Source organism: Quercus lobata, chromosome 3, assembly GCF_001633185.2.
Source record: "Quercus lobata isolate SW786 chromosome 3, ValleyOak3.0 Primary Assembly, whole genome shotgun sequence".
Taxonomy (NCBI): Eukaryota; Viridiplantae; Streptophyta; class Magnoliopsida; order Fagales; family Fagaceae; genus Quercus; species Quercus lobata.
The window spans coordinates 35,121,827-35,133,122 of record NC_044906.1 but is presented as its reverse complement, the minus strand read 5'-3'; the positions used below and the strand labels follow the sequence as shown (position 1 = coordinate 35,133,122).

At 34.1% G+C, this 11,296-nt stretch overlaps 1 protein-coding gene across 3 annotated transcripts; it reads left to right on the top strand.

The window, feature by feature from the left end:
* The first annotated feature begins 417 nt into the window (after positions 1-417).
* On the top strand, positions 418-9,331 carry LOC115981574 (ubiquitin-conjugating enzyme E2 variant 1B-like). Of its 3 annotated transcripts, XR_004089380.1 has the most exons (7): positions 418-618; positions 4,512-4,651; positions 6,805-6,930; positions 7,016-7,142; positions 7,791-7,854; positions 8,605-8,670; positions 8,927-9,331. XR_004089380.1 is itself a non-coding variant. In XM_031103841.1 (6 exons), exons 1-5 carry the CDS (start codon positions 591-593, stop codon positions 7,847-7,849), a joined length of 480 nt encoding a protein of 159 aa, XP_030959701.1. In that variant the 5' UTR covers positions 418-590; the 3' UTR covers positions 7,850-7,854; positions 8,605-8,825. The 3 variants fall into 3 exon arrangements, 2 of the variants coding, with proteins under 2 accessions (XP_030959701.1, XP_030959700.1); XM_031103841.1 differs by lacking the exon at positions 8,927-9,331 and having other exon boundaries at positions 8,605-8,825; XM_031103840.1 differs by lacking the exons at positions 8,605-8,670; positions 8,927-9,331 and having other exon boundaries at positions 420-618; positions 7,791-8,484.
* Positions 9,332-11,296: the final 1,965 nt, after the last annotated feature.

Sequence of the window (11,296 nt, the reverse complement as noted above, 5' to 3'; positions counted from 1 at the left end):
AAATTATCTCTAAACTGTTTTGAAAAGCTCTTTACAAAATTTAAGTATTAAAAAAAAAATTGAAAGTTTAAAGACAAAAAGCATACTTTTAATAAAATTTCCGGACTAAAATAGTATTTTTTTATCAATTATTTTACAAATCTATAATTTCTTTCAATAAAGAATAGAATTTCTCAACCAAAAAAAAAAAAAAAAGAACAGAATTTTTCACCTGTTTAATGGTAATGTGATAGTATAAATAAATAAATAAACCATTTTGTTTAATGGTAAGAAAAGAAAATGCAAGAAGACCAGGACAGGAATTTTCGAATGGTATCCTAATCCAACGGGTGTGAGAGAGAGGTGCAGAATAAGAACAAGTAGAGTGTGGAACAGGGAATCAAAATACTTTTGATCAATTTGATCCTTCCAAGTGTATAGAAGTGTAGAGAGGGAGGAAATTGAGAGACTTTTTTGTGATGTGAGCAGTGCGAAAGAGTAGTTGGATTTCTCTTCCAATCTTTATAACAACCCATTTCTCTCTCTCTCTCTCTCTCTCTCTCTCTCTTTCTTTCTCTACAATTCAGAAACCCTAGCTAGCTGTGGCTCAAATGGGCTCTGAGGGATCCAGTGTTGTCGGTGAGCTTTCTAAAGCTAGATTCTTTTTTGCTTTCTTGTAATCTTTTATGGGTTGTTTTAATTTTATGATGATTCTTATTCTTATTATTATTATTATTGTGATTTTTTTTTTTTGGTTTATGTCTTTGTGTGTGAGTGAGTTTTTGTGGGATTTTTGTTGGCATTGTTTGTTGCTGTAGATTGTAGAATATAGGGGTTGGGTTTCTATTGGGGTTTTCTGAAACATGGGTTTTATTAGTTTGATTTGGGTTTGAAGAATTTCATTTCTCTTTTGTTGAGTTTTGGAAAATGCTTAGTCTTTCAAGTTTGGGATTTGAATTTTGATGTTGCAATTTAGGGGTTGCTTCTATATGAACCTGATCAATTTCATATATTAAACATTGGGTATCGAAATTCTTCATTTTTTTTTTTTTTTAAATTTTTTTTTTTGGATGAGGTGTTCCTCCGAACTGGGTTGGTGCTCCTAATGCGTGGCGTGGTGGTTTAGAGGATCAACCGCTTATATGAAATCACACGAATCATTAAATCATTTAAACAATCAACATGATTATTGAGTGAGTCATGCGATTGTCATGTAGTAGGTTGGAGGAACTTTCCTAACGACTTGGAGGAAAACTCCATTTTTTTTTTTTTTGGCTGGGGGAAGGGGTCTTTGAATAATTGAAAATGAGAATGAAGCGGTGGTTCTATTATATTGTATAAGACTTTGATTGTGTTTTTGTGTATCACATTTTGAGGCATGATCTCAATTATGTGGTGATTGATTCAACCATATCTGGCCTTTAAAAGTGAAAGAAGCACTAAGAAAGGAAAAATGTATGGGCAACAAATAACAAATGTGGGGGAAGCTGTGTTTATTAAACATGTAAAGTTTTGCTATTTGGAATGCAATCACATCAAATTATTGTGCAACTGTTGACCAAACACAGCGTTTCTAGGATAAATTGTGAAGCCTAATACGTGCTACAAGAACAGAATGCATCTCGCCCACCATGTTTATAGGATAAATTGTATAAGCTGAATTTTTTTTTTTTTTTTGTTGGAGTTGGTTTTTACTTGTATTGATTAGAAGATATGCACCTGTTGGGTAATGACTGTTGGATGTGTTTGCTTTGGGTTATGGTCTTTGTCTTTATAATCGTTGCTATAATAATTTACTTTCTTATGGTTTTGCATATTAAGAGTGATGAATTTAATGTTGATATGAAATATTAATGTCACAATATTAAACTGATGATTTATGCAGATGCTAATAGAGAGTAATGTTTTTTTTGTATAAGTAATAAAATTTAATCAAGATGGAGGAACTACCTCATGTGCGCATGATGTTTTTTAATAATTCAATTGTTACAAGTGAGGGAAGGGGAATTTGAACTTTGGTTCTCTTTATAAAGGAAAGGAAACTAGGCAATACCACTTAGTTACAAGGATCTTGGCCTCGTGTACATAGGATGTATACATAAGATAGCCTAAAAGATTACATCAAATACAAATTGCAATCGAAATGAAAGGGAATTAATGAAATCTTAAAAAGAATGAGAAACCTTATAACCCAACGCAAAAGACCTTTAAAACATGATTTAGTGAAATACATCTTTAGTTGAACCACTGAGTTTTCCACATCTTCAAAAGTTCAACGATTCTTCTCCCTCCCTAAAGTCCATTCCACAACAAGGATAGGGGGATAACCTAATGATTCCAAGCTTCTTGTGGTGCCTTGGCACTGGGGTTCAAACAACACTCACCCCTGTTTACGTAGGGAAAAGCTACCAATCTTCCAAACCAGTTCTGCCATAGTAAGAGGTCGTACTCCATGCACAAAGAAGTCCTACTTCTGCAGGGTCAGGGAGAGATGATGAATTCCAATGCATTAGTTTGTAATTGAATTAATGGTTGTGGTTAATAGATTAAATTATAAATATAAATGAAAAGATGAAATTTTTTTAATCCAACCCGGAATATATCTATTATTCCTTTCTCTTTTGTCTTTCTTTGTCACGCATTAATATTTTAATGTTATTTTTGTGCATTATGGCAATGCATTTCTGATGTCTGTCTAGAGTTGATGTTGGTGCATTGCTTCTAGAGTTTCCAGAGTAACTTTAGTTTGCTTTGTGAATATTGCCTAAATTGTTGATATAGGTTGGTTTATCCTAGACTTAAATGTTGAGATCAATTTTCTTTTTATTATATATTCTTTCCTTAAATTTCATTTGTAGTTTGTGTTTGAGCTCAAGCATATTTTCTGTTGTCAAAAAAGAGAAATATATAATTTTCCAGATTAGAAAATGGTTAACTTCAGTTAGTTGGCCAAGTATACTTCAAGTTGAAAGATATGATGGAAATTGGATAATAAACTTGTCCCAATCTTTGCGCTTGAAGCTTATGTGTGCTAGCTCTTCCTCTTATTGTTATAAACCTAGCTCTGAAACTTAAACATAGGTTGGTTTCAGCGAGTTTTCTTTTTGTGCGTAATATAGTGGAACCAGATATTACATTTGACATCTTATCAAATATATATATATATATATATATATTGTTTGGTAAGTTACACACGCACCCAATGGGCCTTGAACCAATGACCTTATCCTTCACCTAACACCTTGTAAGGGGAGGAGGTGCAAGTTGATCTAGAAAAAGATATTACATTTGACTTGAAAGATGTTACTATGTAATCCTATTTTATGTTTGACCAAGAGTATGTAGCAGCAAATAACAGGTAACTTGAAAATGAAGGAATCAGGTGGATGAGCCTAAATATCAAGATGCTGTAGCTTTACCATTTTTGCTAGGTTAGATGGCACCAAAATATGCCAGCCAAGTGCTTCTCATATGACGTATCAATTTGTAATTGTGCGTTGACAGGGGAGCTATGAGGAGCCTATTTTGCGTATTTTCTTCAGGAGGATAGTGGAGAAACAAGGTTAAAGAGGGGGGCCGGGGAGAGGGGGGGGGGGGGGGGCGTATGTGGATGACATTTTAAGGTTAAATGAAGAGCCTCTTAAGAATTTCAATCTGTAGATGCTGTCATACCAGAATGACTAAGTAGGAGTTTATTACCTTTTGTTACTCAGTATGCACATCTTGATGGCGGTTGATATCTGGTGCTACACATTTTGGAAAACATGTGTTGAATGAGCATTGTAGCTAACATTTGAGAGACACTGGAATCAAGGGAATTTTTATCCATCAACTCTCTTTGTAGCGAGAATGCCTTTCCATAGATGATATATCATCAGTTTCTACACAACTTTTGGTCACTGTAAGGTGGAATCAGATATTTAAAACCAAGAAATGGTGTAGGTAGCTTGACTCTACATGAATGACATTTTTACAAGATGTCAAGGAAAGTCCAGGATTCAAGTTGGATGTAAAGGAAGTTTCTTATTCATTTTGAAGTATTGTAGCGAATGTTATTGAAGAACTCTCCATTTCCAATTGTTACAAACACAATGGTAGTGTGAGACTTTTATGGCCATGTCACAGAGTTTTCCATCATTAGTTTTCAAATTATTGAAGAAAATTGTATGAAAAATTGTCTTTGTGTAGCTTATGTAATGGTAGTGCATAATCTCTCATAACTATTTCATAGATGCTTTTCCCATAACTCAAGAGTCTTGAGTGCAATTACATCTAAAATATAGATATTGGAGAGAGAGAGAGAGAGCAATATAAATTTTATGTAACTGAACCTGTATGTAGCATCTAAATACTTCCTTTTTTTTTTCTTTTTTTTTGCCTTCTTTCTGAAAACTGGAACAAATGTGTAATTTGACGGTCTTCGTCGGTCAGTACAACTATATAATTGGTAAATTTTGTTTGATCTTGCATCTTTTAAGATAACATGCATAGCTGGATTATAATTATGTGATTAAAATTTGTGGGCATTGCAGTTCCTAGGAATTTCAGATTACTAGAAGAGCTCGAGAGAGGTGAAAAAGGAATTGGGGATGGAACTGTCAGCTATGGAATGGATGATGCGGATGATATCTATATGCAATCATGGACAGGGACTATTATTGGTCCCCCAAATGTAGGATTCTTTTTTTTTTCTTTACTTTTCCATTCTTTTCTTTTCCCATTCTTTCTATATAGTTTTTGTACATTTGTGTGTGTGTGTGCTGCCTTCCTAATTACAAAAATATTGTGATAGGTCCTAGTCACCAGTGACCATCTTTCAAATAGGGTACTTTGTTTAACATAGTAACTGTTGACATGTTAATTATAATCATTTAGAAGTAGAATGGTAGATTGACCTTTAGAATGTGAAATAACCCTTCAGTAGTATAATCAGCTGGAGACGCGTCTCATGCTGCAGAGGGAATTGGGTTTAATCTCCCCTTCATCCTGCCCTTGGGGAAAAATATCTCCATTATCAGAAAATAATGTAAAACTTTGGCATCTTTAATGGTCTAGACAAGGAAACTGAGAATAGTTCTTAACATCTTTAATGGACTAGACAAGGAAACTGAGAATAGTTCTTACACATGCATGAATTATATTGGACCGGAGGGATAAGCAGATTCATGCTGCCAACTCTGGCACTTCGTTATTAGAATGCATTGGTTTTTTTTATGAATAGGAATCATTTATTAAAAAAGAACTAGTTGGATTACATGGGGTGGCTATAACTCGTTTAAATAATTACAATTGGAGATTCAAAGAATCTAAGAATTCTAGAAAACATACAATAGGGATGTGGCCTATTGCATTCATCCAATCGTAAAGATTGTAACAAAGACTGTTTAATAAAACAAATAGGACATTCTACACAATCAAAGGTCCTACTATTACTTTCTCGCCATGTAGTGTATTAAACACATAAAGGTCAAGGAGCAGCCTTCCAAAATTTACACTCCTATGATTTCCTTCCTTGCCAATAAGGCAACGTTTGAACTACCTTCTTTGGCATAACCCAAAATAATTTAAATAAAGAAAACACGAGATCCAAATCTCTAGCTACAGAACAATGAAGCAAGAAATGCTCCAGTGTCTCTCCACCATTTACTCATGCAACACCAAGCCAAAATCAAATGTGTCACTTTTGTAAATTATCAACAATCAATATATTACCCAGAGCTGCTGTCCATGTTAAAAAAGAGGCCTTACGAGGCACCTTTGTTTCCCAAATGCATTGCCAAGGAAAAGAAATACCCCTTGAGCCTTCAGGAAGGCCATAGTAGACTGGCTGACTAACAGCCCATTGAGAGAGCTAGTGATTTACTAATATTTGAGGGTGAAAACATAGAAAATAAGGAATATGGTCTATCATCAATTATTTTTAGATATTATTCCTTGTGTTCAATCCAGGTTGGTGCTCCCCATTTAAACACCTGTTTCTTAGAACATTATCATATAAAATTGATTTTCAAGAATGTTTGTGTGGTTGTGCTTTGAAGAATATCTCTTAATGCAGCAAGAATTGTCACTTTGAAAAGACCTGTGGGTGTCAGCCCACATGGTAAAGTAATTAGGTTGGGTTGCAATTGCTCTTAGGTTCAACTCATGTCTCATGCTAAAGTAAATGTCATTTTGAATAGTTAAAATCTCTTTTGCAGCTTGACAACATGCCCTAGTTTTTTCTATCCAAGCTCAACTCCCTTCTTTTTACCATTCTGTTGTGGGACTTCTCTGGTATATTAGTCATGGGAATCTCTAATCACGATCTGGTGTTGGTCTCCTTATAGCAATTGACAATTACAAAGTATCAATGAGTAATAAACTACAGAATTCCATTGTTTTTTAAGCAGTAGATATTAATATTTCTGCAATGCATGCTAATGGCAAGGTTCAGAACTTTAATATCCTTTTAATCATTATCTTGCAATATACAGCTACCTTTCAATGCAGTCAAAACTTTTGACAAAAACAACAAAAAATATTTTTTCATTACCTTCTTTTTATAGTGTCCTTGCATGCCCAACACATCTCAGCCATGTGTCTCTAAGTCCTGGACATAGCTAGGTAATTCCAGCAATGTCCTGAATACATTGGTATGCCTTAGTTGCAGTATGGTTGTGAGATAGATCCACTAGAACTGAGAATGGTTCAGATTTTATATTCAATTTCTCTCCTTTTGAATTTAAGACCTGACATTTCTGCTGATCAACATTATATGTGTCTGACTTTCACCATTATTTCTTATAAGGAAAAGAATTGATGATTTGTAAATCATGTTGCTTTCAGACTGTTCATGAAGGGAGAATCTACCAGTTGAAACTGTTTTGTGGGAAGGATTATCCAGATAACCCACCAACTGTTAGGTTCCAAACCCGGATAAACATGACTTGTATCAATCAGGAAACTGGAGTGGTAAGTTGAAGACTCTTTAAGGCACTTTAAGTTTTACTTGTTATCGAAAGATTGAAAATAAGCTCATGGGTGGTCAAATTACCAGGTTGAACCTAGCCTATTTCCAATGCTTGCTAATTGGCAAAGGGAGCATACAATGGAGGATATATTGACTCAACTAAAGAAAGAAATGATGTCTCCCCAAAATCGGAAGCTAGCTCAGCCTCCTGAAGGTGTTTTCATTTTTTTATTGATTAATGCTGGCTTATCCTTTGCTTTCATTATAGTACAATATGATTACTACATAGTACATAGCGGTGTTGATGTAACCTACAAAGATTGATCAACCTTCTATATCAATTTCATTATAGTAAATCAACACCTTTCATGATACAATTTGGTCTGATTTTCTTCTGTCTTTACAAAAATTGGCCCATCATGATGGGGAGGGAGGAGAGAGAGAATTTGCTTGTGGGTTTGTTGCTGAAGAGGGTTGAATCATCCAAATTGGTTGATTGCCCTAACTCCTAAGTACCCAATTGAGTTTGTGATACTGTGGAGATTGACTCATAGAGAAAGTGTACAATGAGACACTGATGTAGACCTATATATGAAGTGGCACTGATCATGTTAGAGTAGCATTGACACTTGGCTATGGCCTGTCTACTGGTCAGAGGGGTTCAAATGTGGGTTCGATCTGATGTTTGTTGGTTGAGAGGGTGATTCTTCATGATGTGTATGTTCAACTCTTCTAGTTGCTAGGTTGGGATGGGAAGGTATCAGACTGAAAGGGCAGCTGGACACTGTTTCTACTGATTTGATGAATAATCTTGATATATGTTATCTAGAAGTAGGAAGCTAATGTCTGATTGTCTTTTCAGGAAATGAAGAGGGAAGGACGGATCAAAAGGGTCTGGTGCTGAAATGTTGTATTATGTGAGTCAGGTGAGGTATGAATGAATATGATAATGTAAATAAATATATACATCGGATGAATACCTATTCATAGGGCACTGCATTTGAAAATGTAATGAAGGACCACTCTCATATGGAACCTACCTATTCATGGGCCAATGCATTTGAAAATGTAATTAAGGACCGCTCACATATGGAACCTTGAGCGGTTCGAGAGATTGTCATGTCTTCCCATTTTCTCTGATATTGCATTTTTGTAATGTAACTTAGGACTGTTTCCTGCTGGAAGCCTGGAAACCTTGAATTGTCAATCTATGAGTCCCCTTATCATTAATCATCTCTCTCTCTCTCCCTTTGGGTTGCCTATGATGCCACATAAAATTGCACTTTTAGAGCTTGATGTAAGCCTTCAAGGCATGTGTGTGTGTGGGGTCTATGATACCGCATAGAATTGAACTTTGTTTATCAAAAAACATAGAATTGTACTTTTAGAGCTTGATGTAGCCTTCAAGGCATATGGGGGTGTGTGGTCTATGATACCACATGGAATTGTACTTTTAGATCTTGATGTAGCCTTCAAGGCCTTGTGCATGAGGTAGCTTTCATAACACAGTTGTAACACTTTTTTCCCCCTAAATCAACGTGATTATCTGATTTTAATATATGGCTATGCATCCCATTTTGTTACTAATATTTTGCAACCGGTGATTGCTCCGTGCAATAAATTTTGGATATCATGTGTTTTAATCCTTGTTCTAACTTAGGCCAGTTTGATCTCAGGCCCTCTAAAACCTGTGCACTGGAAAGCTTTCCAAGTAATGAGCTTGGTCTTGCGGACAAATGATTGTATGTATTTCTGAATTAATGGATTGTAAAAGATAGTGGCTTCATTTCATTTTTCTCGTGAGCTTGATCTATAATGTTTAGGGTGATGGTTATAAGTATAACAACGGGAAAGTAGTAATCACTTCATCTATATATTCTATAAAATAAAAAGAAAACGCAATGTCAAATCTCCCCTAAAATGCTAGTGTGGCACTTATTATTAATTCCTAATAATGAGGTTGGATCCAGCAAAGTTAATGAGTTCCTCTTCCTCCAGTATATTCATGACACTCCATTTCTTGCAAGAGCGGGATGAAGGGTAGGTTTTGGGTTGAAGACAGACACGCATGGCATGTCTCATCACCAATTATAAAAAGGGAGAAGAAGATAAGAATGGGTCCAGTAAAGCATTGCAATGTCAAGGACAACAACAGTGAATTAGAATTGGGTTCAGGCATTAGTGCTGGTCCTACTGGTTAGACATCATGGCCCGACCTTTCTTTCTTTCTTTTTCATTTCAATACTTTCCTCATTTCTTCAGGTGCTTATTAGAGAGTTAAGAAGATAAGGTTGTTTTTTATTTGGAGGTTGTAATTGTCTCACCACTTTCTAAATTGAAGCAAAACAAAACTAGTTTTTTTCTTTTTTTTTTTTGAATGCACAAAGCCAACGGCAAGATAATTGTGTCCATCTTACGTAATTTCTTTCTTTCTTGGGGGTTTGAAATACGTAATCTCTAGCTAATTGTACCAATTATGAAATTGTAACGTGTGTTTGGCGTTTCGTAATTGGTATCCAAATTATATAAAATTCAAAAGATACATATTCGTATCTTGATATGGCAACAAAGGCTCTTCAGTATTCCTTTTACTTCATTAATGATAGATCAACAAGTTAAAAGGATTCCATCCAAAAAAAAAAAACAAAAAAAAAACAAAAACAAATTAAAAGGAATTTCTCTAGTTAAAGCAAGAGCAAGATTAGAACCAAATGCTACTTTTCTATGGATTACCTATTTTTTTTCATTAGACGCCGACTTTCCAACGTTTTTCATGATATAATCAAATTGATGGTTCTATACCTCTATCCCCAAATCTTCTTTTTTTTTTTTTTTTTAAAACCAAAACTTATCTGCATCTAGGTCCAAATGAGAATCTTTTTATTTTTATTTTTTTTTATATTGCCTTCTCATTAATCAACCCCAATCTTGTTCCTTGATCCAATTAAGCCTTGTGGGTCATAATAACTGGCCACATCATGTTGAATTTTTTGTTGATGCGTAGGCATATCTTTGTTGTTTGTTTCATAAATTAGTGCTTTTATGGAAAAGGAGATAAGTTGAGGAATGATATGATATAGATGTTTGTGATGGAGTTCAATACGTTTTGGATGGTACATCTTTGTCATGATATAATCCAATAGTAGTTTTTTTTTTTTGGGGGGGGGGGGGGGGAGAGGGGGGTGTGGGGGGTAGAATCAAATAGATAGTTCTTTACTTCTATCCCCAAATCTTAAAAAATAAATAAATAAATAAATAAAACCCAAAACTCGTCTGCATCCAGGTCCAAGTGAGAATATTTCTTTTTATTGATTTCTCATTAATCAACCTCAATCTTGTTCCTTAATCCAATTAAGCATAGTGGGTCAAAATATCTGGCTACATGTTATTGAATCTTTTGTTGGCGCGTAAGCGTATCTTTGTTATTTGTTTCATAAGTTAGTGTTTTTTTTATGGAATGGAGATAAGTTGAGGATTGATATGATATATAGACGTTTATGATGAAGTTCAATCCGTTTATGATATATATATATATATATATATATATAAAACCGAAGCCTCTGTTAGCTCCACAATTTTCCAAGTCATCTTTTTTTTTTTTTAATTCTTTTTAACGATTTATTATATTAGAATTTATTAATTTAGAACACCACCCCAATCAACTCCCCTTCAGCCTTCACGTTACCTTCTTCTTCTTTCTTTTTTCTTCTTTTTTTTAATTCTTTTTAATAATTTATTATTATATTAGAATTTATTAATTTACAACCCTAATCCCCCTGCAGCCTTCACGTTACCTCCTTCTTGTTCTTTTTTTTTTCTTTTTTTCTTTTTTTAATTCTTTTTAATGATTTATTATTAAATTCTAATGATTTATTATATTAGAATTTATTAATTTAGAACCCCACCCCAATCAACTCCCCTTCAACCTTCACGTTACCTTCTTCTTCTTCCTTTTTTTTTTTTTTTTTTTTTTTTTTTTTAATTTATTATTATATTAGAATTTATTAATTTACAACCCTAATCCTCCTTCAGCCTTCACGTCACCTCCTCCTCCTTCTTCTTCTTCTTCTTCTTCTTCTTCTTCTTCTTCTTCTTCTTCTTTTTTTTTTAATTATTTTTAATGATTTATTATTAAATTCTAATGATTTATTATATTAGAATTTATTAATTTAGAACCCCACCCCAATAAACTCCCCTTCAACCTTCACGTTACCTTCTTCTTCTTTTTTTTCTTTTTTTTTTTAAATTCTTTAATTCTAATTTATTATTATATTATAATTTATTAATTTACAACCCTAATACAAGTATACAACTCCCTTCAGTCTTCACGTCTAAAACAACCTCTCTGTTTTCTAATATACGCTGGCA